This window comes from Centruroides sculpturatus, unplaced genomic scaffold (assembly GCF_000671375.1).
Source record: "Centruroides sculpturatus isolate CEXI.00-Female unplaced genomic scaffold, Cexi_2.0 scaffold1523, whole genome shotgun sequence".
In the NCBI taxonomy this organism is placed as follows: Eukaryota; Metazoa; Arthropoda; class Arachnida; order Scorpiones; family Buthidae; genus Centruroides; species Centruroides sculpturatus.
In genome coordinates, this window is record NW_019385692.1 from 104,023 (window position 1) to 131,001 (window position 26,979).

At 30.6% G+C, this 26,979-nt stretch overlaps 1 protein-coding gene across 1 annotated transcript; it reads right to left on the bottom strand.

Annotated features, from left to right (window-relative positions):
- Positions 1 to 1,190: 1,190 nt before the first annotated feature.
- Positions 1,191 to 25,097, bottom strand: LOC111641240 (probable ATP-dependent RNA helicase DDX5). The gene is made up of 12 exons (XM_023387378.1): positions 25,007 to 25,097; positions 20,498 to 20,631; positions 20,239 to 20,304; positions 14,642 to 14,783; positions 14,232 to 14,392; positions 7,683 to 7,855; positions 7,559 to 7,604; positions 5,898 to 5,962; positions 3,212 to 3,273; positions 1,698 to 1,757; positions 1,389 to 1,628; positions 1,191 to 1,322 (listed from the first exon to the last, which is right to left on the bottom strand). Exons 1-12 carry the CDS (start codon positions 25,074 to 25,076, stop codon positions 1,252 to 1,254), a joined length of 1,290 nt encoding a protein of 429 aa, XP_023243146.1. The 5' UTR covers positions 25,077 to 25,097; the 3' UTR covers positions 1,191 to 1,251.
- Between the last annotated feature and the right edge of the window lie 1,882 nt (positions 25,098 to 26,979).

Below are 26,979 nucleotides of genomic sequence, written 5' to 3' on the forward strand. Positions count from 1 at the left end.
TGAGATTTTAAGTAGGGGAGCTCCTGTACTCAAATATTTGACCGTATGTCTAAAATTTAAATTTTGCATAGATTTTGAAGTTCTCTTTCTGCTCATGGGGTGGCATCAAAGTCAGTTTTTGAACAGAAATTATTTATTACTGGCCAAAACCAGTAATAAATAATTTCTGTACATTTATTTCTGTTGCATATTGTTAGTTTTTGTTTTTGTGCAAATTCTGAAGTTCAATGGAAGTTGGTAACATAGCAAAAAATGCCATTACTCTGTCGTTTTCAAATGTTTATAACCTTTTATAATTAGTGCTTCAAAAATGTAATAATTGATCTAGCACGGAGATAAATGCAAGAAGTATGCTCAATTACCATGGAAACTAAACTGGACATTATAAAACTAAGTGCATTAGGTAAAAAAAAAAAAAATGCTCAATTTACCTACTACTAAGCAGTAGTTACTGGGTAAATGTTAAAATACCTACTGTATTACAATAAGTTCATCGAAGGATCAAACACTAACAATAAATGGTTATTCCGTGTACGCAGGTACTTAGTTTTTTTCAGCCTAATGAATATACAGATGCTCCACTACTTATAAACTAGTTAGGTTTCCAAGTCAAAAACTAAGATATTTCAGTTTGCAAATTTCCTTTTACACCGTTTATCTCAAACTTGTTCAATTATGTGATCTAGTCAGAAGCTAAACAAAAGTATTCCATCTTTGAAAATACAAGTTTTCAAATTCAAGTTTTCATATTGTTATAACAGTTTTAAGATTTTGTTTATTCTGGATTATACTAGAAGTCATGTTATTTCAATTCAAAAATTGTCTTCTGAAAGGTGTTAGATAGATGACTGACACAACTCTATTGTAACAGGAAAAGTATGATGTACAGGGGCAAGCCACTACTAATTTGAGGTGGAGAGTACATATTTTAAATTAAATACATTAAAAATTGCAGCCTGGCGTTGTGGCAATCATATTTTTAATGTCAAAATAATTGCTCGTTTTAAATTAAATTCTAAATGATGGTACTAGATATGGCACTTTACCTCGGCATGACCTAAATATAAGTCAAACTTATAAATTTTAGATTTTTATGATTCTGGATATTTTTAATCTTTCATAGTCTATTTTCAATTAATTGCACAAGCTTAAATTGTGATATTATAGTATTTCAAAGGGGGAAAAAGAGAAAGATGTAAATAAATATTTAATAATCATATTAACAACTATTTTCATTAAATTTTTTAAATGTTACACAGCTTCCAAATCATTAAATAAAGTGCTGCGAGGCTGCCATCTTTGATACCTTCCTGTTAATTTTCCTGTAAATAAAATTACAAATAAATATTAAACTCTTATTCCGTGTTTTACAAAAACAAGAATCGTACCTTTGGAAATTTTTGAATTTTTGTACATCTTTGACATGTCTAATAAATCTGGATTGATTTCCTGGTTTGCTTCACGTAACACCGCTATCAGATCTCTTGCTTGATTTGCATTCTCGTAAGTGAAAAAGGTATAAGCTGTGCCTTGCCTGTCGTGGCGACCTGTACGGCCAATTCTATGAACGTAATCTTCGGAACAATTTGGATAATCATAATTTATGACGTATTTGATGTCGTTCACATCTGTAAAATTAGCAACTCTTAGATTAAGTTGTCATTCTAAAAGTAACACAAATTACTTTTAATGCTTACCTAATCCTCTTGCAGCAACGTCCGTAGCTATGAGAATAGTTGCTCTTCCTGTTCTAAAATCTAGAATTTATAATAAAGGATTAATATTTTACACAGCAATAGCAAAAAATTAAATAGGCAAGATAAAATATTACATTAACAAGAGTTTTGAGAGAATAATTACAATGCGTTAAATTGCTTATTGGGAAAGTTTTAGGATTTGACAAGTTACTAAAGATGATTTGTTCAAAATCACAGCCAAGCAACTGCGACAGTAAGAAAGTTGCATTGTTTGTTTTATAATTTTTGCAAAAAATGGAACAATAAAGAAAATATTTATTTTATTAACTAGTAATGTGTGACAATAATTTGCAATATAATTATTGTAGCACAGTATTTTTGAAATCTTTTCATTACAATATGCTATTATACAGGTATCCCTCGCTTGACTAACACAAAAAATTAATTGCGACAATTCCTTTATACAAGCAGCAGAAGTTTTAATTAACGTGACTTTAATAGATGTTTTCTTAACATCGATATATTTTTCTCTGCAATTAAGGTGCCAGTGAATTTGCTATTTTCATGCCAAGGATGGTTTCCAATATAGATATGTAGTTTGATTATGATAATTTTGATATTGTATTTGTTTAGAAGCTTATTTTAATATGCTCGATTATTTATTTTAAGTTTCATAAATGATATAATGCTGAACAAATGATAAAAATACTCTTAATGTATAGAGAAAGATGTTCCTAAACAACTACACATCAAATGTGGTTTTGTAAGTTTTGTTTGGGAAATTTTGAACTAAAGAATAGAAAATGTACAGGGCATCCAAAAGCTGTTGACAAAAAAGAAATTTCAGGAAGAAATTGTTAAAAATTGACAAATAACTCATGAACTTGCAACAAATCTTAGTGTGTCACCGACATGATGATTGTGTTCCACATGCATTACATGAAGGGGGGAAAACTGGACAAAATAGGTAGCTCCAAGATTAAATTAGTTACATATTTTTATCACAGAAAACTTTCCTTACATATGACAAAATAAAAATATTTATCAACCAAAAATTCATTCTATCAGGTCGTGATTATTCGGTTGAATGCCAAAGTATTACTGTATATCATTAATGCAATAGCATTGAGGGGTTAATTGACTACATTAAAATCAAGGGATACCCATATTTAATACAAAGGTGTAAATAAAGTAAAAAAACTCTTAAATTCCAGTTACTGTATTTTGTTATAAATACCAATTATCTATCAAAAAAAGTGTCAGTTTAAAATTCCATTAATTTAGTTTTAAGAAAACATTATGTTTTTAATATCTGTTAATCTGAACTAAGAAGATCATTGAAACGTTGATGAAGAGTTTTGTTTTCAATAAATATACATAATTTTAAACTAATTATTTGCTAAGCAAAATGCTTTCAAAAACTGAACATTTTCTAATAAAAGTTTTAAAATATATACAATCTAAATTATTAAAAATTATGGTTACAGAAATTTTAATTCAAGACATTCACAAACCTTGTAATGCAAAATCTCTCTGTCTCTGTGTTTTATCGCCATGAGTAGAAACGGCGAAAAGCCTTAAAAAGAAAGCAAGAAATTACATGAAATAAAATATACAGGTAGAACTCCAATTAATCAAGGAAAACCTGTAAGTGAATATACTACTAATTCTAATGAATTACATAATATGAGAAAAGTTTAAACCTATACTGTATTATATGAAAGGTAACAGAAAAACCATTCATATTAAAATGTATTTACACATTTTATTCTTAAAAATGCTACAATAATTTAGACACTTGTATATGATTAAATTCACTATGTCTTTTATATTTGTAAATTTTAGATGGCCATAGCCATTTTACACTATCTGTTTTGAGTTTTCGGTTATGTGGACAGATGCTAAATGGAGTTCTACTGTAATACAATAACCTGACACGTTACAGTAATAAGTTATAACATATGAAAAATATCATTTATTACACTAGGCCAAAATTACACTAATATTTATAATTAAAGAAAATATTTTAATACATTCCACAAAAACTGTATATTTTTGCTTATTCCTCAACATTTATCCCAGTGTACCACTAGTTTGAACATCCCTTCACGGTACTGTTGCTTGTCAAATCGCTTGAAGTAGACCAGAACCATGATTTGGACTATACAGAGTATGTTGCAGGACCGCCCAATTCTGCTGTGCCAACCAGTTTGGTTTCATTTGATCTGGGGAGTATAGTCCAGATTTAGCCCCCTCGGATTTTCATTTATTCGCTCCTTTAAAGAAATTTTTGGCAGGGAAACGCTTTGCAGATCAGGAGAAATTGGAAGATACCGTTCTGGACTACTTCAAGCAACAGTACTGTGAAGGAATGTTCAAACTAGTGTCACGCTGGGATAAATGTCCCACCGTTTACAGCAATTATGTCAAGAAATAAGCAAAAGTATGCAGTTTTGTGGAATGTATTAAATATTTTTTTTTAATTATAAATGTTAGGTTAATTTTGACCTGTACCTTTAATATTGGACTCCTCTCGTACAAAAACATAAAATATGAGCACTTGCATAAACTTACTTTCTATGTTGTCACATAGCAACTAAAATTGATGGAAATAAAGCCAAGTGTTTATTTATAACTCAAATGTGAGTTTGAAGTCCAAACTTACTTTCATTAAAATGACAAAAATTTTATCAGCATTTTAAGTACACATTTTAAAACATATGTAAGTTGTTAAATATCTATCCAGAATTTCAGTAATGGCAATGGAACTGAGCATGTTACATAATCCAGTTTTTTGTTTTTTTTTCCTTCTAGGCACTCCACTTCCACACAATGACATGACACTTCTCCCATCATTTTGGCAACAATGCCTGCATGAATAGAAGTATTTTAACTGGTATCAGAGCATGACCATATACATAGTGGAGGCAATTAACAACTTATTTAGGAAATTCTGAATTGTGCAACCTACAATCTGGATCCATCACCATTCAATTACCACCCATTTGGCTCTTTAGTGGAAGTCTCGAGAGAACCACTACACGAACTTTCAAAATTCAGAAAATTCATTGTGCAATGGCTCTAACACAAGTCAAAATACTTCTATTCTGGAAGAATAACATTGTTGCCAAAATGGTGAGAGAAGTGTCAGTGTGTAAAGGGAATACCAAGAAGAAAAAATAAATTGGGACTATTTAATTAATTAACACACAGTTCCATCACCATAACTGAAATGCCAATTAGAAATTGAACCAAAATTGTATTTTTATGAATAATCTTGATATTTTACTGTAATGACAGATATTGTGGAAATCAATACAATTTAAATTTGTGCTTAATAAATTTAATTCATTTTTATGCTAAGTAGAATATAATTCACATAAAAAGTTGTTATTGTCATACAATATTTAAAGATTTTACTATGGGTCATTTGGAAACAAAGCTTGCCAATTAAATTTTCTCGAAACTAGGTTTTTTTTCTGAACATGCAACTTTTCCTTTTACAGTACAAAATTCACTGCGTAACCAAAATTGCAAGTAAATGTACAATTTTCTTTACGTTTTGTAATTGTATGTAATTGTAAGAATTTCAACAAGTTCTTACAATTAGTGCTGAATCAAAACTGATAAATATTTACAATATTGATATTGCTATTCTAAAATCTATTAATTTTGGTTTAATATATCGATTTTAACATACAACAGAAATTATTATATTGAAAAAAAAAACAGAATTTATCAATTATAATATTCAATACTGTACAAATACGTGTGCCGGGCTGTGAACGGCACACGTATTTGTAAAATCTAAGTGACTTGTACAACATGGAATTCATATAAAACGGAAAAATCAACAGTGTTATAGGGGGGTTGACTGTATATAAAAATCTGTATTTTATCAACATATTGAATGACTTAGTGTGAAGTTCAATATTGATGTTAAAATTTTGTTTTGGCACAGTCCTAGTTTTTTGCATTATTACATAATATAATTATGGAAATACTGAAAGTTAGTTCAAACTTTCAAAACAGAAAATTGTAGGAAATAGCATACAATACAAATTATCTTCCACAATCTTTTGCTTTAGGACTAACTAATAAATTAAAAAAATTATGATAATTTTTGGGTACTATAAATAAAATTTTACCCATTTTCTAAAAATAAATAAATTTCATACATTAAATATAAAAATATCTTACCCAAATCTTCTTAGGCTGTTAGTTAATTTATCTACTCCTCTTTTAGTTTGAACAAAGACTAATGTCTGAAATTAAAATACATTAATTGAATTATTAAACTTTATTTAAAATTATACCATAATTTTGTATTTCAGAAATAAACTCTTTCATAAATAAAATAAAATTTGTTGGTTTTTAAAACATGAATAAGATGAAAACTTATAAAGTCTAAAAGTGAAATAATTGAAATTTATGAAATATTAATCTTTTTATGATTTCATTCTTATTCTCATAATAATAAATAAGCAATGAAACATTTCAAAATTGTTTCAGCTATCAAAAAATATACCAGTACAAGGTATCCACTTAAACATCTATCCAGGGCAAAAGAGAGCTTTTCAGCATTGGTTAGGTCAGGTTTTTGATCGCACAAGACAAAAATACACCAGATTTTACATTGTCAATAAATATGCCAGTTACTGTGGAATGGGTGCAACATGCAGCAGATGTTACACAGCAATTTGAGTAATGCAACACAATGTTAAATTTACAACACAACAAACCAGAATGGAATGTATAATTGTCACAATGGTCACAAGATGATGGTCAAAGCATGCTCTACAATGCATGCAATACATGCAATGCTAAATGCATTTTACCCTAAACATCTGATGGGGAATTTGGAACAAGCAGCTTTTGGTCCCATATTTACTGATTGCACTCCGAATAGTAACCGATATCCAAACATCTTAAACACAATGGTGGATAATGACTTGATGAATTACCACTGACACAACTACAAAGTATTCTGTAGAGATTGAAATAAGTGGTAATCTAATGGCACAAGATCAGGAGACGAAACATTGCATCCAAATTCTAATCATTTTTCCCAAATGATCAATGGTGAAAAGTCTAGTCTTGTGCTGCAAAGCCATATCTTTTTTTTTCTTGCTAATGCCAGACATTTTTCTTTGATGGCTGCCTTCAGATTACCCAGTTGGAAAAAGTACTTCTTCGTATTAATGGTCTGATTTTGAGGTAGCAGTTCATAATAGATAATTCCCTGCCAGTTCCCACAATATGTTCAGCATAGTCTTTTTTTGGATGTGAATATGCTTTTGACTGCATTGACATCAACAGCAGCCAAGGATCTTCCAAACCATGACGGTCTTCTAAGGAAGATAACCATGATCTGGAAGACCCTCAGACCTCTTAAACCACTTTTGACACATACAGACATCAACAGCAGTTTCCTGTAAACAGTACAGATTTATTTTGTGCATTTGTAGCATTTCTCTTTTTATGAAAGTAGAAAAACACAAGATGATAAAAATTCAATTCCCCCCATTTTTAAATCTAAAAATTTGAATAAAACAATAACAAAAAACATTATTAATTTTCATTTGTAATATATATATTACAGAACGTTACATCATACCCAATTGTATTTGTCAGTTTCAAACTGCTGTTAATTGCTATTAGTGGCATCTTATGTAAAAACTGAACAAATTTTTTGACCAACCCAATAAAAAAAATCATATTTAAAAAATTTAAGAACATTTCAATGACAAAGACTAATTTAAAAATGTCATTAGTATTTCATTAATCTTTAATGCAGTAGATTTAAACAAAATTTCATTAATGAAATTAAAAAATTATTTCTTTAATGATTTAAATCTTACCTTATGTTCTTTTTCTTTTGTAAGTTTTTTTAAGAGTTGTATTAACCTATATTAAAGAAAACCAATTTGTTACAAAGGTATAGATAATAATAAAATGCAATCTTGTTTGTTTTTAGTAACTTACTTGCCGTGTTTTTCTCTTTCATCACAGACTTCTACTACTTGTAAAATATTATGATTGGCCGATAACTGAAGCGAGCCTATGTTTATCTGAATGTAATCTGTTAAAAAGTCTTCAGCTAGCATCCGAACTTCCGTCGGCCACGTCGCACTCCACATTAATGTTTGACGATCTGGCTGAATTACAAATTTTTGCTTTGAGAAAATAAATCTCTAATAATACTATCATCATAACTACAAATCATTTTTCAACACATCAGAAACAAAATACAATGTACCTTGGTACTCAAACTTAATTCATTTCAGATTTCTGTTTGAGTGCCAATTGTTCAAGTAATTAACTAATTTTTCCCGTAGGAAATAATGTACAGTACATTAGATTAATCCATTTCAGATCCTAAAAACCACTTATAGAAGCATTTTAACCAGAATTTAACAAGAAGTTTAAATGCCTAGCATGCATAAATCATTAAAAAAAAAAAACAACCAAAAAATACTAACATGCAATAGTGTGACAAAATACCCTATTAATTTTATTGAATTGAATAAAGTTTTTGTGTAACAGTTGTGAAATTTAACACATTATTGCTGATGTAAGATTGTGTTCTTTGTTTACAAGCATATTTTGAATTTTTTACTTGGTGTTTTGTTTCAGTAAAATCAGGTCAAAATGCTTGCAGATAAAATGTATATCCAGGATATTATGCTTTTTGACTTTTGGAAAGGATATAATGCCATACAAACTGTAAAAAATATTCATAATATGTATGAGAAAAATGCACCTAAAGTTCAAACATGTCAAATATGTTCTGTTGTGGAAATTTTGAACTAAAGGATACACAATGGAAGGGCACTCAAAAGTTCAAAAGTTACCGATAAAGAATATCTGCAGGAAGAAATTGTTAAAAATTTATGAATAATTACACGCAAATTTACAAATCTTAATGCATCACAGACACGTATTGTTGAAACACTTCAACTTGGAATGGCAGCACATATTATGTGAAAAAACAAACTGGACCCATTATAATTTCATCTGATGTTGGTAGGAAATGCTGGTGTTTCATTTTATTTTTAAATTAGTTACTCATTTTTATTGTAGAAAATTTTTTATGGACAACAAAATTAAACTTAAAATAAAAATATTTATACAAACAGGTTGTGTTTGTTTGGTCAAATACCAAGCAATTGGTTTTCCCAAATATGTTCATATACGAAATTGTTCAAATACAGAGATACACATTATTTATAAACCATTACAATACACTTGTACTTCAATAAAGTATCTCTTTATATGTAGATTTGTTTTATTAGTAGACTTGTTCTTTATTGAAATACAAGTCTACTAATTGTATGTTGGTTGTTATTTTATATAAATATTAATCATATTTTAATTTATTTCATTTAAAATATATGCTTTTCACCTCAAATTATTAGCAGTGTCTTGCCCCTGTACATCATTCTTTTCCATTAACAATAGAGTTATGCCAATCATTTATTAACTGCTTTCAGGGGAATAGTTTTGAATTGAAATCACGAGACTTTCGGTTTGTATTGGAAGTTTGTATATAGTTTTGTATAGTTTGTATATAGTTAGTAATTGGTTTCCAACCCCTAAGGTTTCCATATCTGGCCTCGGATTTCATCTATCTGATTCCATTCTCAAGATTAAGGAAAGACATATGGACAGACAGTCGAACAACGATGGAAATTTATAGGTCTACAATTTTTTCAAATTGCAGTCCAATAAAAATGAACTAAATCAATATATCAATTAACAATACAAAATTATATGAAAATGAAATAATTGAATTAATTCTAGTCGAGATTAAAAGCATAAGCATAATTGTGATCCATTTGTAGTTTGTTAAATGTCATGTGTCAGCCAATAAATATATTACTTATTTAATTTTAAAGAAAAATGTCATTACATTGTAAAAAGATTACATAAATTGGAAAATTTTCATTATTTGGATAAGTTATTTTGAATAAAAGAATTTAAATAGGGTTATTAGAACCTTATAACAAAACACTACTCTTTTTTTCAATATTATATGATTTTTTTCTGTTTTATTTAAAACTTAACTACATAATGAAAAACAAAATTTCAAGTTTTTTCCAAATACAGTGAAACCTCCATTAACAAACACTCCCAAATAGCAGACACCTCTTCTTAACGGACATTTTTACAATCCCCAAACCCTTCAAATAGGACACCTATTATATTTACCTCTAAATAGCAAACGCTGTTGTCTATAACCTATATTAGTTCTGCAAAAAGTTCTGTCTTCAACATTCTGAAAGAATTAATCACATACGAAATATTTTACAACTAAAATAAAGAATCAGTTCAAATACTCTTTCAGAAGATGAATTTTGATGGTAGGTATTGAATAAAGACTGGCTTAAAATAGGAATAGGGGAGGAGGGCAGGTTGTAAAAAGCTGAACAATATTGTGAGAACCGAGGGGGTCAAGCAGTGAGCTCGGGTCCTTCTTACCATACCAGCTTCGCATCAGGAGATGACTTATGTTGTAAATGAATGGGAGGGTTAATGAGGTCATGATAAGGTGTCATTGTACTCAACGATGACTCGTATATAAACATAAGTATAACATTATAATCTTATTTCGTTCACTAGTATGTATTTTCGTTCATTAGTATGTATTAACAGGACTTATTAAACTGGTTTTAAGGATACTGCAACTCAGTTTCACAGATTACAAAATTATTGTTTTATTTAATTTACCTGTAAATTACAGGTAAATTAAATAAAACAATAATTTGGACGAAATAAGATTATAATAAATTTAAGGACATTGAGGCATATTAATTTTTATAAGTATAACATATTTAATAAACACAAAACTTTTACAAAAAGAATATAGATGCATAAGGTATGATACAGACTCCTGGATTATCCCTTAGTAGCATGACATTTAACAACCCAACAACAACGGTAAACATCAACTGGACCTGCCAATGCGTTTCCGGTAGTCTAACATTAGTCTAATCTATAAACTATTCTGAGAGAGAGAGAGTTTACCCCTGCTTTAAGCAAATACCTCTATACTGAATCAATCAAGTCCTAAGCGATCCTTCAATAGGGTAGATAACAAGAGGTCCGAATAGAGTTTCCACCTAGATGCGTCCTTTCGGCAATTACCTTGAGGTGTAGGTGCGATCCCTTTTTATATTGGTTCCGCATGGGAACTATCAGGGGGGGTTCTGATGCAATCTGGTCCAAGTTCGATTTGCATCCAGCTGCTGTTTACGTTAATTGTCAGAAATCAAACATTTCGACAAATTTACCTCTTTATATCTGGTATTGTTACTCATTTTACCTCATAAAATTGATAATAGCTGTCAAACAAACAGAATTAATTGTCAGTAGTGACTAAAGTCAGGGTTTATATTGCAACCTTAGTAATAATTGTTAAATTGGAGAGAGATTTGATCGGTTTTATCTATTAAGAAAGCAAACAAAACAGGGTGTGTGTGGGTTTTTCCACTTCATCATCCTTTCCTCTTTTGACCTTTTGTTCGACCTTTTTTTCCAGTGGGGTATTAGAATCGGATTGGAATATTACTTTAAGTAATTAATTAAGGAATTAACTTAATTGGGCCACCTTCAGATTCTCACAATATCCTTTATCTGTTAGAAAAGACTAATCTGATTAAGTTGTCAGTCACCGTTTATCATCATTAATGTTATTAAACTTCTGTCTTATTGATGGAATTAAGCTTACGGTACCAAGAAACCATAAACTTTTCCGAAGTTATTCATTAATTTGACAAGAACCATATTACAATAGTAATGAAAAACAAACTGTTTTATGGTTACAACAGCAGTGTTTATGTGGTGAAAGTTCAAAGATCATGTCACAAAAGCAATTTTCTGACCACTTTAAAGCATAGGAAGATATTTGGTTTTCTCAAATTTATTACGTCATTTGTGATCTTAACAGTTTTGTGGCGGCTAAAGTAATTTTTAATTAATCATTTATTGAAAAAAGCAAAAAATGTTCAAAAAGTTACACCCTGATAACTTCAAAGCAGACAAATCCCTATATCAATTTTTATTAGTTGCTTAGATCATAAATGACATTATAAATGCAAGAATACCAAATACATTTCTTACCTCTTGGCTAGCAAATTGCCTTCATAACTCCACATTGCAACTCTCATCACCTAAACCCCTCTGTTCATAATAACAGTTTCATTTTTCATTTTTGTTACTTTCACTAAGGTGACTTTTGATGAATTAATAATTGTGTGGAGCTCTGGAAGTGGGTTTAAATCAAGTTTTGTATAGAAAAAAATTCAATAATAATAATAATTATAATAATAATTTAATGTTGTAAAAAGAAACTGTCAAATAAGAAAACAAAAAATGAATATTTCATGTCCATAAAAGGACATGTCTGTAGAAATTTCCAAGAAAGATGAACTTTACAAGTTAAAACAATGGACGAATGTAAGTCCTAAGATCGAATTGTCAGTCGTCTGGGTTCTGATCTTATTACATTTTGTAACAAGTGAAAAACCAATCAGAAAGGGGGGTTAAGTCAACATTGACCTATTGGAATGCTTCATCTGGGACCCAAAAGAAGCTTATAAAAACCGTGCGAAAAAAATGTGACATTTTGATTCAAGGTGTCTCTCTACAGGTTTTTGTGTTCCTGGGATTCCATAACGAAAGCTGTTTCAACATCCCAAGATTCGCTCTCCTGTCCCTTCAAGATTGTCAAGGTACACCTAGTTGCAGGAAATCATCTTTTCAAGCCATGCTGAGTGCCCCAGGGCCGTCGCTCTCAACCTCTTGATCATTGGAACATCTGAACTTTTTGTACAGACTTGTTTATACCTTTGGATAGGCATTACGCCTTATTATAAAGATAGTTGTAAGAAATTTTAATTTTTATTAAACGGCTTGATGATGAGGAACCCGTCTCAGAGTTTTTTCACTCCCACATGATAGTCGTGACCGTGCAACAATCCTGACTAATGCTATCAATCAGCAAACCTCACAATTGATCAACGAATCAATAAATTAATAATTAATCAACGTTTACATTTTGCCATATTTTTTCTGTTCCATTTAATTAAAATATCCTATATAATCTGTTTGTTATTCAAAATTCAATTAAAATGTGATTTGTACAGCTCACAAGATAAATAATATACAGTAGAGCATCGATTATCTGAATACCTATCAACCGAAACATCGGTTAACCAAAAGCGTGCCAGTCGGTAAATTCAAATTTCTGCTAGTGCTGTGGCACTGCAATATTTGGCTGTCTTGGGCTACTCCAATATTATTTTTCTTGGTGTGTGTGTTTTAACTGGCAGCCCTGGAACGACCATATTGTATCGTTAAAAATTATTTCTTTATTCTGCACAAACAAAATAAACATATTGAAAAATATAAATACAAAAAAAATTATATTTCAGAAGTTAATCTAGTATCAAAAACGTTCTGATTCTAATACGTTGAGAGGGTACTTAAGGACGCGCCAGTACTTGAATGAGGCTTTTTTCCCCCCATCATGAGCTATATTCTAGGACCTTGCATCGTGAGTGGTGTGTTTTGCTTCATCTCATAGGAGAATATAGCCCAAGCAGCTGACATCTGCAGATAAACCCAAGAAAAAGGAAGAGTTTTGCTTATTTTGTACGGTGTTTTTCTGACGACTGTGTGTCGTGCTGAATCAGAATGTTTTTGATACTAGATTAACTTCCGAAATATAATTTTCTTTTTTTTTGTTTTTATATTTTTCAATATATTTATTTTGTTTGTGCAAAATAAAGAAATAATTTTTAATGATACAATAGCCATGATTATTATTTTTAAAAAATTTTTGTTAGGCTTAACATAGACAAAAATAGAACATGAAGCGACATGCAACAGAGAAAAATTTCAACAGGGGATAGGTTAATATATCTTTTCATACATGATCAGTTATCCGAACAACCCCAGTCCTAAATTGCTTCAAATAATCGATGCTCTACTGTACTATATAAATATATATATGCTACTTCTACTTTTTGGTATTTTCACATTCCTAATGCAAATTTGATGTTTTTGTAATTCATCATATTCTTCACATTATAATGACCTGGTTAAAATACAATATGGTCACTGCCGGCATATACCTTTAAATAGCAAACACCTCTGAATAGCAGACAAACTTCTTGATTCTGATGGTGTTCACTATTTGGAGGTTATACTGTATAACATTTTGATAAATATGATATTTAATAATTGACATCAAGTAAACTGGAAAGTAATAATATTGAAAACAAATACTTTCTGGAAATTGTACTTAAAATATTTAAATATCTTTTCATTATCATCACTTTCCAATTTTACTTACTTTTCAATGTTAGTAATTCGACAATCTGAATACAAATCAGGCATAATTTAAAAGTATATTTTTAATATAATAGTAGGAACATAAGCAATTTCCATTATATACTTTAAATTTTTTCCATTAAATTCTTCATGTTAAAACACTTCATATATTTTAAACTATTTTATTAGAATACTTACTCTTATTTGTTCAATGATTTTTCGTATTTGTGGCTCAAAACCCATATCTAGCATTCTGTCTGCTTCATCTAAAACCAGATAAGTAACCTGTGCCAAATTAACCTGACTCAATTCGAGGAAATCTAACAAACGTCCTGGAGTAGCAATACAAATATCAACACCTAGAGAAAAAGAAAACTCCAATTAACACAGGACATTTTTATACTATTCAGATATGGGCATCTACAGTATGATGAAAATATTTATAATAGTCACAAAATCCTTAAAACTTTATTGTAATTACTGCAAAACCCATATAAGAGCTTTATTTCCAGAGTGGTAAGGAGTAGAATCTCTTTTAAATAATAAAACTGTACACAAATTTTATATCTAATTATTAGATTTAAATGATATGTAAAACAAATTATTACCATTTTCTAAATCACGAAGTTGAGGTCCTCTTCCAGCACCACCAAAAACGCACGCACTGCGAAGTCTGGAAACAGGTAAAAATGGATACGCAACCTGAGAAATCTGTTGTACTAATTCACGAGTTGGTCCCAACACCAATACCTATATAAAGAATTAATTTCAACAAGAGCAATTAAAAAGCATAAAAAATAATTGTTCTATAATCTGTCTACAGAAAGAATCAACTTGAGATCAACAACATGCATGATGTCGCTTTAGTTAAACCAATCAGTTCATGCCCTAATGATGTCAGCACTTTTCACTTAATATATCAGGCAATGTGTGAATTTTATTTTATTTTCTCTCACTAGATGGTAGAATGATTTTTCCATTAATTGTGTTAATTTTTTTATAGCATGTAATAGCTGTAAAGAATCATACATTTAACAACTAATATAATAAACTTCAATGTATTCCAATACTAGTAGACTAAAAAATTTTGACATGACAGAACCTGTGAAAAAACTGTTTAAACATTGTGACCAAATGTGTTATTCAGAATTATTCATTAAAAATTTATTCAAAACTGATTCCTACTACTAACAAGGAGAGGGCCAGATGTTTGTGTCTCCAATTTAAACAAAACTTGGTGAACATGTAGCCTTAAACATAAACAGCTCCTTGTCCAAATAATAGGACCCACTTCTCAAGCATTTCTAAAAAATGGGCCTCTGAAAATTTAATGTTTAACTTATAAGTCTGAAAGTTTCACATCTTTGAGTGGCTATAGCCAAACAGATAAGACACTAGGCACTGGAGTTAAGCAATGTAAGTTCAAACCTTTGAAATTTTAGTTTAGTTGTGTTATTTTTTTTTGTGTGTGTAACATTATTATTTTACTGCATCATTAGAATTATTATTACTATTATTATTCCTCACATTTAAAGCTTATAAAACAAGAAATTAAAATTGTGACATAATTTTCTGTTTAGTGAAAACAAGCCTCTGTAGATTTAGCACTTTTATTTCTTCACATTTATCTAAATACAGTAGACCCCCCTATAAAATGGGTTCATATAGTTCGGATTCCTATATGACAGCGAAAAAATTGTGACTGTATTTGTATATACATGCTAAAAAAGACTCGTATAATTCGGTAAAACGTCATCGCCGACTCATGTCTCGACAGGATTGGTCGAATCTAGACCAATAAGCGGATATTGCACAAACCATTTATTATTTAACATCCATAAAAATTATATTTATATTAATGATGTCTCCAAAGTTCAGCAAAGTTTTCGCAGAAAAATAATTTATCAGGAAGCATGCGAGCGCCATTTGATGCACCGATCCACAACAAAAACAAGCTTAAGCAATGGTGTCATCGAACGGTGTACACTTGGTAAGTAATCCTACAATTTTTTGTTTATAGCATAGTTTATATGGATTATTCCCAAAAAATTATATGTATTTTGGAAATGTTGAGTCAAATTAGTCTAGAATCGATTAATTTTATGGAAGAAAACCTTTCAAACAGCCGTAGTCCGTAAACTGTATATTGGCAGTGATTGGCTCATGTATTTAAGGACTCGTAGAAAATGGATTTCATAAAAACTGGAACGTATCTACCATGTTATAGGGGGGTTGACTGTATATAAAATTACTTGTCCTGACTGACTGATTCATCATCGCCTAGAGCAGGGGTGGCCAACCTTTTGCATACCATGCGCCAATTTTTTGATAGACGAGTTCAGATGCGCAGTGGCATATCGTGAGTGTTAGCAGCCCGGGGCGGAGAAAAATTTCGGCCACCCGTTAATTAGGTATTTCAATTTATAAGACGAAAATTCTGATTTGCCACAGAACAAGCAATGAAAAATGCGGTTGTAGTGTAGCTACCCGTATAAAATAGTTCTATATGACATCAGTGGTGTACGCGAACACGAATGCATCGTGTAACGTACAAGCAAAAAAAAAAAAAAAAAAAAAAAGTCAACAGGTCAATTGCACCGAATTGTGTAAGAAATAAACTTGCCAAGACACACTGTAAAAAATTAATTTTTCTATGTAATATTCATAATTGCAATGAAGCCAAATCTGGCAATGTTGCTCGGAACCGACTGAAGCGCCATTTGTTATCGTCCAAAGCGCCAAGTTTGGCGCATGCGCCACGTTTTGGCCACCCCTGGCCTAGAGCAAACCTATGAACTTAAAGAGGTAAAAGTTGGTACACAGTTAGGGTACATCATGAAAATGCACACTAAGAAGGGATTTTTTGAAACTCTCCCTTGTGGGGGAGAGGGAGAGGGTTAAGGCTTAACTTGAAGAACGGCTTCTACTGTACTATTTTAGATGTGATTTTTTGTTTTTAACTATGTTTATTTTTCATTGAGTACTTAGGTGTATTAAATTGATAGCATTTAAGACATTGTTATAAATATTTTTATATATTTCGATTTTTTAACCAAATGTTCGAACCGTTTTAAATTCGAATTTGTTATTGCATATTGGTTTGATTACAGATCGATTGTAAATGTTCCAGAAAATTGATCAAATTGAAAACGGTTTGTTTGATTCTCAGCAATTCTCATCATTCTCAGCGGTGGGTATTATATAACAATTACTATGGTTGTTGAAATACTGAATATAAATGGGGTTTGCTTGCAAAATCCCCACGAGCAAAGTCACAGGTAACAGCTAGTTTTCACATATTTTACATATTGTGTTCTCACAAAGCAAATAAGCTTCAGACGTTACTGTGTATGGACAAAAAACACAAGTCTGATATGAAAATACAGTAGACAGTTGCAGTGTTTTATTTTTTTTTAATTGTTAATATTATGCACAATTTCCTCATGCGCTCATGTTTGTTACACTTCAAATATCACAATACTATCATATCTGAAAATAAAATGAAGAAATAAAAATTTTATTTAACAACGTAAAAGAGTTAATCTACAGAGATTTGTTTTTTGAAATTGGAAATTAAGTCACAATTTTTTATCTCTTGTTTTATAAGCTTTAAATGAGGAATAACAATAGTAATAATAATGCTAATGATGTGATAAAATAATAATGTTACACATAAAAAAAAGCCTAACCAAAAATTCATACGTTCAAACCTAAATCAACTAGCTCCAGTATCTAGCACCTTATCCACTTGGCTAACGCCACTCAGACATGAAACTTCCAAAGACTTATAACCTAAACACTAAATTTTCAGAGGTCCTTTTTTGGGAAATGCTTGAGAAGTGGGTCCTATTATTTAGATAAGGAACTGTTTATGTTTAAGGCTACAAGCTCACCAGGTTTCATTCAAATAAAAGACTCAAATGTGGCCCTCTCCTTGTGACAGCTTAATATGTTACTTTTGCTTTCCAGACACCAAACTGATAAGGCTATCAGCACCTGCATTAATTAGTATGTAAAACTGGTGCAATAGATAATTTGAAGTAGCAACAAAAATTTACAACTGGTGAATGGTTGGCAATATTTTAAAATTTTTCAGAGTAACTCTTGCTTTATTATATAAAATTAAAAAATTTATTAGGATCACTTAATTTAATAACTTATTTCATTAACTTATACCATTTAAAAGTATCTTTTAATATTTTTATTTTGAAATAAATTTTTATACTTCTAAGATTTAAATAAATAACACAATTTAATCCATACACTTCATAAATATTAAAATTAAAATAATCTTATTATTTTTAAACCTTTCATTTTCTCCTTACAGGATCATTTCATATTCTATTTTCAGTTAAGTATATAAACAAACATTTTTTTACTTAAAATTATATTTCATTAGCAACCTCTTCACTTTAAATAAACAACTCTAAGATAAACTATTTTTGAAAAGAAATATTTTAAGACAATAATATACACTGCTGGCCATCCAAAATGCAACACCCTGAAGGAAGCATCCAAATCAAGTAAAATTTGCACCATGCGTTTGTGCCGATGAGATGCAAATGATATGCAAATGATTAGCATTTCAGCGCAGACGCACATCATGGGCACCTGTTGCACCACCTGCAAGTGCTATATAAAGGGAGAATAGAAGGCCTTTTGAAGTACTGTAATTGTTTTTTCGTGTGTTTTTTTGGCATAAACAGCTTCAGTATGCCACACAGAAGAAAACAAGCATCTTTTGAGCACATTTCTGAGTTTGACCGAGGAAGAATAGTTGCCTATAGGAATTGCAGATTACCCTTCAGAGAAATCAGTGATTGTGTCGGACATAACCAAGCAGCTGTGATGCAGACCTGTAACCGCTGGATACAGGAAGGAACAACGGATCGACAGGACTGATTGCACCCACCTTGTTGCACCACTGCACATGATGACAGGCATATTGTGCACATGGCAGTGATGGATTGCTGTGCCACATCACAAACCATATCACAACAAATTCGGTCTGTTGTGTGACAATTGGTGTCTGCGCATACCATTTGACGTTGTTTGCAGCAGAGTGGAATGTCTGCAAGGCGTCCATTGCTGCGTTTACCGTGAGTCAAAACCACAGGCGTTTGCACCAGCAATGGTGCAATGGACGACAGACATGGACAACCGAATGGAACAACATTGTTTTTACTGATGAATCCCGCTTTTGCCTGCAACACCATGATGGTCGGATTAGAGTCTGGAGACACTGCAGTGAGAGACTGCTGAATTGCCTTATGCATTGCCATACTGGTCCTAGACCCAGTATTATGGTTTGGAGTGGTATTGGATTCCACTCCCCCGCACCCCCTAGTACACATTGCCGGTACACTGATCAGCCAGTGCTATATCTCTGAGGTGTTGGAGCCTGTTGTCCTCCCATACCTTCAGAGCTTGCCAATGGCCACATTCCAACAGGATAATGCACGACCATACGTGGCACGCATTGCTCAAGACTTCTTCTTCACCCATCAGATTGCATTGCTGCCTTGGCCTCCTTATTCTCCCAATCTCTCACCTATAGAAAACATCTGGTTGATGATTGCAGAATGACTGACCTGGGATACACCACCCACTGCTACACCAGATCAACTTTGGCAATATGTAGAAGCAGCACGGAATACTATACCCCAACAACATATCCAAAGCCTGTTTGACTCAATGCCGAGGCGTGTAGCAGCGGTTATAGACAGCAACGGTGGCAACACTCCATATTGATTCCATCATCTTCCTCACTTCACAAGAGACTGTATTTTCAATCATTTGATCTTTGTACAATGTGTTACCTCCCAAATAAATTCGGCTGTGATATCTCTGGTCCTTCTTGATGTTGCATTTTGGAAGGCCAGCAGTGTATAATACAGTATTTAAAAACTACATTTAAATTTGCTAAAGAAGATGATTGATGTAATTAACACAATTAGAAATGTATTATCATTGGCTACACTTTTATATAATTGATTTTTATTATATTTATTCAAAAATTATGCTAAAATCACAAATAGATGGAACACTTTCTTAATAATGGTTTCTTAAACATGGTTTATACATATTTGCTCATTCAGTATAGAAAGTGCAATTCCAATAAAAATGCAAAACATATAAAACTTTTAATTTTTTAAACTAATTAATTAAACTATGAAGTGTATAAAAAAAATGTTAATAAACTTACAGTTGGTCCGTCATCTAATTTAGCATGTTTCTGATTTTTAATGTGCACAATAGCAGGTAGCAGATACTAAAAATATTAGAAACAATCATTTTGTAAAATTTATTAATAATTATTAAATTTTCTGATTAACTTGTCAGCAATTTGAAACAATTTTAAAACTTTGTAAAAAGTAATTTAAGTAATTATTTTCTCACTGAAAATAAAGATTTACCGTACACATTTAAAACTGATTTATATTTTATTACATGAAATTACTTACAGCTAAAGTTTTCCCGGATCCAGTTTGAGAAACTCCTATTAAATCCCTTCCACTAAGTGCAATAGACCATCCCTGTGCTTGAATTGCTGTTGGAGTTTCATAATTCTGTTTTTCGATGACACTCATAATATAATCTACATGAAAAAAAGCAAATCACACTATGTAGATTTTATATAAAACATGTAAATTTGACATATATATTGTAAAATAGTAATTTGTAAATTTTGTTAAAAGATATATTACACAGAAAATTCTTATCCATTTTTAATGGATGCCTGTGTATTTATTGCTTTTTCTTCAATAAATATACAGAAGCCTTATTTTCTCCAATAAATGAGATGATGACTTTATTATTATTGTTATTCATGCTTTTACTTTAAAATCATCTAGTTGTGTGTGTGTTCAATGCATAAACTCCAAATAAATGTGAATATTGGGATACCATATATATTTATAATCTGAATGCATAACATACAATTAAAACATTTTAATTGTGTGTTTGACTTCTTGTTGGTCTGTATTTTTTTGAGTTTGGTCTTTTGGAATCTGAAATAATACTTTTATCCTTTGCTTTCAATACACAGACTCAATGAAGTCCATGTTCAAAGTCTTCCTTCTTTAGAATTCCTTTTTTCTGTGTGCAGCATTTTGCATTTGTTTAGGCCAAATTATTTGTATGTCAATGGCATAAGCATACGCTAATATGTGATTTAGTTTTCTTCATATAAAAATGTGACATAGAAAAATGTATTGTGTTGTTTAACCTATATGACTGTTGATTTAGGACCAAACAGAACTACAGTGGACTCAGGTAATCAACCTCTTTGGAAAAATTATAATAATGTATTTGATTTGTTTTAAAAGTATGTAACAAAGTCTAATACATAGTTTGTTCTCCAGTATTGCACTGAGTTTTCTAGAAATGTAATAAGTATTTATGTATTTTGTAAAGATGTAGTATGGATGTGGATGCTATCAAATGTTTTCCCATAAACTATAAATGTTACATGTAGGTTTATGTATTGTTTATATACTTCTTGTAGAATAACTAAATCTATGAATAGCCGTTCTTTACATTTAATAATGTGTCAATGTATTCCTTTGTGTGTATTTACACACAAAGGAATACATTGACACATTAGTCAATGTATTCCTTTGTGTGTATTTACACACAAAGGAATACATTGACACATTATTGTTTGTTTGTGAGTGTATATTTAATGACCTTGGTATACCATCACAGTGACTGTACCAGAATAAGCTAATGTATGTATGTCCAAAAGTGTTGAACCAGGTTGAATGTATTTTACTGATCTGTATATTTAGATAGAGTAGAATTTTCCTAATTGTTTGAATATATTTATTTTGGGTAGTTACAATCTCTGTACCTAATATCCTTTCTAAACCTTTATGTTTATAATGATTATTGATATTTATACTGACTTGAAATCAATTGACTTCTTTATAAAAATCATTACTAAGTAGTCAATTGGACAATTGAATGGTGTTTACTAGCAACTAAAATTTAGGGAAATAACCAGTAATAAGTCCTCCAAAATAGTGAATAGATACCATATTTTTGTGGATTGACCAGCATGCCGCATATAACTGGGGAATACCAACATGCCAGACCCCAGGGTTATTGGCATACTGGTCAAACTGCAACTAAAAAATAAAATTAATCAGATATAACAAAACTAATTGTTAAATAAACGTTAAAGAAAACATTCTTCCAGTACATTAAAATAATAACATTGTAATTTGACTGATTTAAATCAGGAAGAGGGTTTTCCTTTACAGGACAATAAAACAATTAACAACTTATAGTAGTAGTAGTAGTTAGTCAGTGTGGGCTGCATTGACCATCTACCCTGACCTTAAAAATAACACCTTCCTCTCTAATTTAACACAAAAAGGGATATTAATAGGTGTAAGTTGAGATAATTTACAGCAAGTTTCTAAAATTTAATGTGTTTATTTTTTTTGCATTTTTGAATCAAATTATAATAAAATAAACATAAAAAGCCCCTTCAGAATTCCACAAGTACAGTAAGACCCCGCTTAACATGGGGGATGCACTCCTAGACGACAAAGCGCTAAACAAGGTCATTTTAACATAGAGTAAATAGGGATATGGTAATATGCGACCAAAAATAAACAAATTTTACTTTAATCTTAAGTTATTTTTATATTGATTTGCATAATAATATATGTTAAATAACACAAACATATGCACACAAAAATGTAAAGGTAATTTTTTGTGATGAAGTTTCTGACTTTTCTGAAATTCTTGTTTTTTGCAATAAAGCCATGAAGTTTCATTTGTCGCTTTTTTTCTTTCCTTAAGCAAATGTCAGTAGCAGAAGATTGCATCCAAAATGTCTTGTTTTGCTTTTGCACTCCTTTCAAAATCTGGATCATTCACTACAATTTAATCAACAATTTTGGTTATCGTTACCAAATTTTTACTAAGGAAATCTGTAGAGAAATTTTTGGGTTCTTTGTTTTCAGAGTCTCTATTTTCCAGTTCTACATGAATTCCTTATTCTTCCTGTTCTTGAAGGTTATTGTTGGTAAGACTCTCACCAGAAATCTGCAGTAACTCCTCAATATCCTCATCCTCATCTACATCTCCTAGATATTTAGGTGATTGTTTGGTAATTTATTATCTCCTAGTCCTTCTGTATTGATTAGGTTGACAATTTTAGTCAACCTAACAATACAGCAATAGGCTCTTCTCGTTGAGAATTCTTGGATACCTTTAGCCATAACTTCTTCCACACTTCATTCATGCATTTATCGGTTAATTCTTGCCAAACGAAGCTGATATTGCCTATGGCATCTATGATGTTATATTTTTTCAAAACTGCACCAAACAAACAGATTTAAAGAAAGTACACCTTTTTGCCACCATTTTCTGATTGGTTCATGTTCATAAATAATCATATTATATACAAATCAATGAAATGCTGCAATATTTTAAATTGGCATAAATTTTGAGCTTTTTTTAGGCTTCAAGAAGACCCTATTATATTGAATCAGTGCTAAGTGAGGCAGCGTTAAGGGGGTTTTACTGTATTTTACATCATTAGAAAGAAGACAAAATAAAGAAATTAAACATATACTCATAGTTTCTGATGTAATGCCAAGTTTCACAGTTTTAGAGTTAAAACTCATTTGTTTTTTAATGTGCCCTCTAGAAACAAAATGTATAATAACATTTAAACTGGCATACTGGCATGCCATGGAGACCATGAAATCAAATATTTCCATATCTTATTTCATGGTTTCCCTAGATAAGACCAACATGCCAGACAATCTGCAAAAATACAGTAGGTTACACACATTATTTAGTAATCTAGTGTTGTTTGCAGAATAAAATTGTTGTTTTCTAGTCAACAGCCTTTTTTTCTGTAACAGTGTGATATTGGCAGTTGTTGAGGAGATATCGTGGAAGAACACAATTGGTTGTATTTAAATTGGTGGCACATGTGTCTCGGAGAAAAGACAATTGGCAAGATCATGCCACTGAGGCAGAAATGGAATAGTGAAACCACTGATTGGTTGGCTGTCTGATGTCAACGACAATATAAAGTTGATGTGGAAGCAGGAAATTTGAGTTTGGATCCATCTTGCTAACTATATTCTGTGATCCCTGAAGAAAGTGTTACTGTTAGTCAACTACTCGTTGGTTGTAAGGTGTTTTCTTAATGGACAAGTTTGGGAAATACAAACTATTTGAATTTTTCATTGTGTTATTGGCGTACTGGAATGAATGCCAATTGGAAACTGTTGTATTTTTAACTTTACTGTAGTTTTGTGTGCATTTGTCATGTAGTCATTGTCTGTATGCTGTAATGTCCATTTAAAGTTTTGTGATAATGTAGTAAGTATGAATGATGAATTTATTTATTTTTTGTGTTCAGTTCCTCCATTGATATGGTTTTCCAGTCTAGATGGTTGGTGACTATATTGCACTGAAGCACTTTGGCTAGATTGGTGTGTGTTATCCATTGTATGCATGTGAGGTTGTGGTTGTGATGCAGTAGCCATACTTAGGCCAGTATTGCATTTACCACCAGTAGCCAATGGAGACTGCAGATATTTTTCTAACAAATTTTTGCCTAACCCGTGAATGTGAAATACTTTACCCAAACAATACCTGAGCCACTATTATGCTGAGAACATGTCAAAACCATTTTTCTTTCTCCACACTAGTGGATGTGCTGATATAACTAAATTCATGTATACATCAGCTACTCCTAACAGATAGAATAGACAGTATTTAATAGCTATCCATTCTAAATCAGACACTGCTTGAGCATCATTCTGCTTCATTTCGCTCAATAGACCTTACTGACAAGATGGCCCTCCTAGCAGCTTATGCTGTCACCAACACTGCTCTATGATTCATTGGGACTACTGAACACTCACCTTGAAAGATAGTGACTAGCAAGATAATAATGATAATATTAACTATTACACAAAAATAATTTAAAATTTAAATACCTGGAAAATTAGCTTCTTGGAATGAAGTGATTGGTTTAGGAATGTTTTTTCCTTCCAAAGTCATATTCATTTCTTTTCGATACTGCTGTATTTCTTCCTATGTATATATGAAAGAGGATAAAAACTCATAAAACGAATATTTTCAAGTTTTTATTATAAAAATTAAATATAAACATTAACTTATTCTAAGTAGTAAGAAAAAAAATCAGAATAAATAGAATAATACTATATTTCAATCTAACATTTTGAAAATATAAAAGTACTCCGTACATAATTAACTTCTGTACATGACAACCACATGGCTGAGACAGTTAAAGCATCAACTTATTACTCTAGGAAACCCAGGATCAAATCTGAGCAAAAGTGAAATTCGAAGTTCATATAATTTCATAAAAGAAGTTAATCCTTTAAATTTATAATAAATTCCGTTAAAGGAATTTGGACCTACAAAAATGAAATATAAAGTGCATGAGAAATTTATAACTCCTTCTATTTACCTATAAACATTCTCACGATCAAGTCATGTATAGTTTGCAATTACCAGTACAATTCGTCATAATGTTGTCATTCTAACACCAACTTTAAACCCACACCTGCTAAAACAATTGGTCACCTGATGAATTTTCCCACCACAAAACGTATAAAAGCCCTCCTCCTTCCCCTCTCGGGGGAGTCGCCAATTGAACGACCAATACGGACATTAACTTCCCTTAGACCTACTGTACGACATTAATTGGAAGACCTTGTGNAAATAAATGATTCTCTTTTAAGAGATTATCATCAATTTAATAAAATTAATATTTAAAATTTTATATAAGGACATTAAAAAAAACATTATATAATTTTTAATGAAAACAAATTTATATGCGAGTTAACGGAAATATTTTCAATTTTATTTAATTTTTTTTTAAATTTCTAATTAATTTAAAAATTATTTCAATTAATTTCGAGTAATTGTTAATTAAATTTTTAATGACAAACTATTCGAATTTAATGAAACTTAATTTATATAAAAACGGGATTACATAAATGTATTTTATAAGAAATAAATATATTTTTTAATTGATTATTACGTGAAATTATAAATATCATATAATTATTTATTTAAAAATTTTTTTTTTAATTTTATGAATATTATTATATTGTATTTACATATGTTTGATGACTTACTTGATTCATATCAATTTTTATATATATTGACAGCGTTAAAAGTGAGATTGATCACGTTTAAAACAATGAAATTAATCACACGTAACGAATAAGATCGATCACAAATTGATCAATATCATATGAAATTAATCATGTTTTAAAAAATCGCATAAATCGATCAAGTTTTAAAGACGAAAGAAATTAATCTTATTTTATATAAAGGATGAAATGATTCGAATGGTGGAGAAGGCCAAAAAAAATAAATAAAATTATTAAAAATATAATAAATAAACTTCCATTTCATCAATTTAAAAAATAAACCGTTAAATTAATCAAATTTAAAAAGATAAAGCTAATCCGCTTTCTAAAGAACAAAATACAATAACAAAATAAACACAATATGAAATAAATCCACTTTACGAAATAAAATGAATCAAATTTCAAAAATAAAATGAATAAAATGTTCAATTTCAAATAAAAATAAAAATAAAAAATAAAATGAAATCGATCACTTATTTTTTCATTATTGAAAACGAATAAATGAAATGAATCATATTAGAAATCGATTAATTCAGAAAATCGATTATTAAAATCGATTAATTCATTGATTTTAGCACGTTTTCTAAAGATCGATTAATTTACGATTTTATACCGTTGAAATCGATTAATAAAAACTTTTATTGCTCGAAATTGATTAATTTTGTTAGTTTAGTCACACGAATCGATTAGTAATTTCATTTTATGACAAAAAATCTATTAATTACTTTAATTTATAAGGTAAAATCGATTAATTTTTTACTTTAACGTACTCAGAATCAATTATT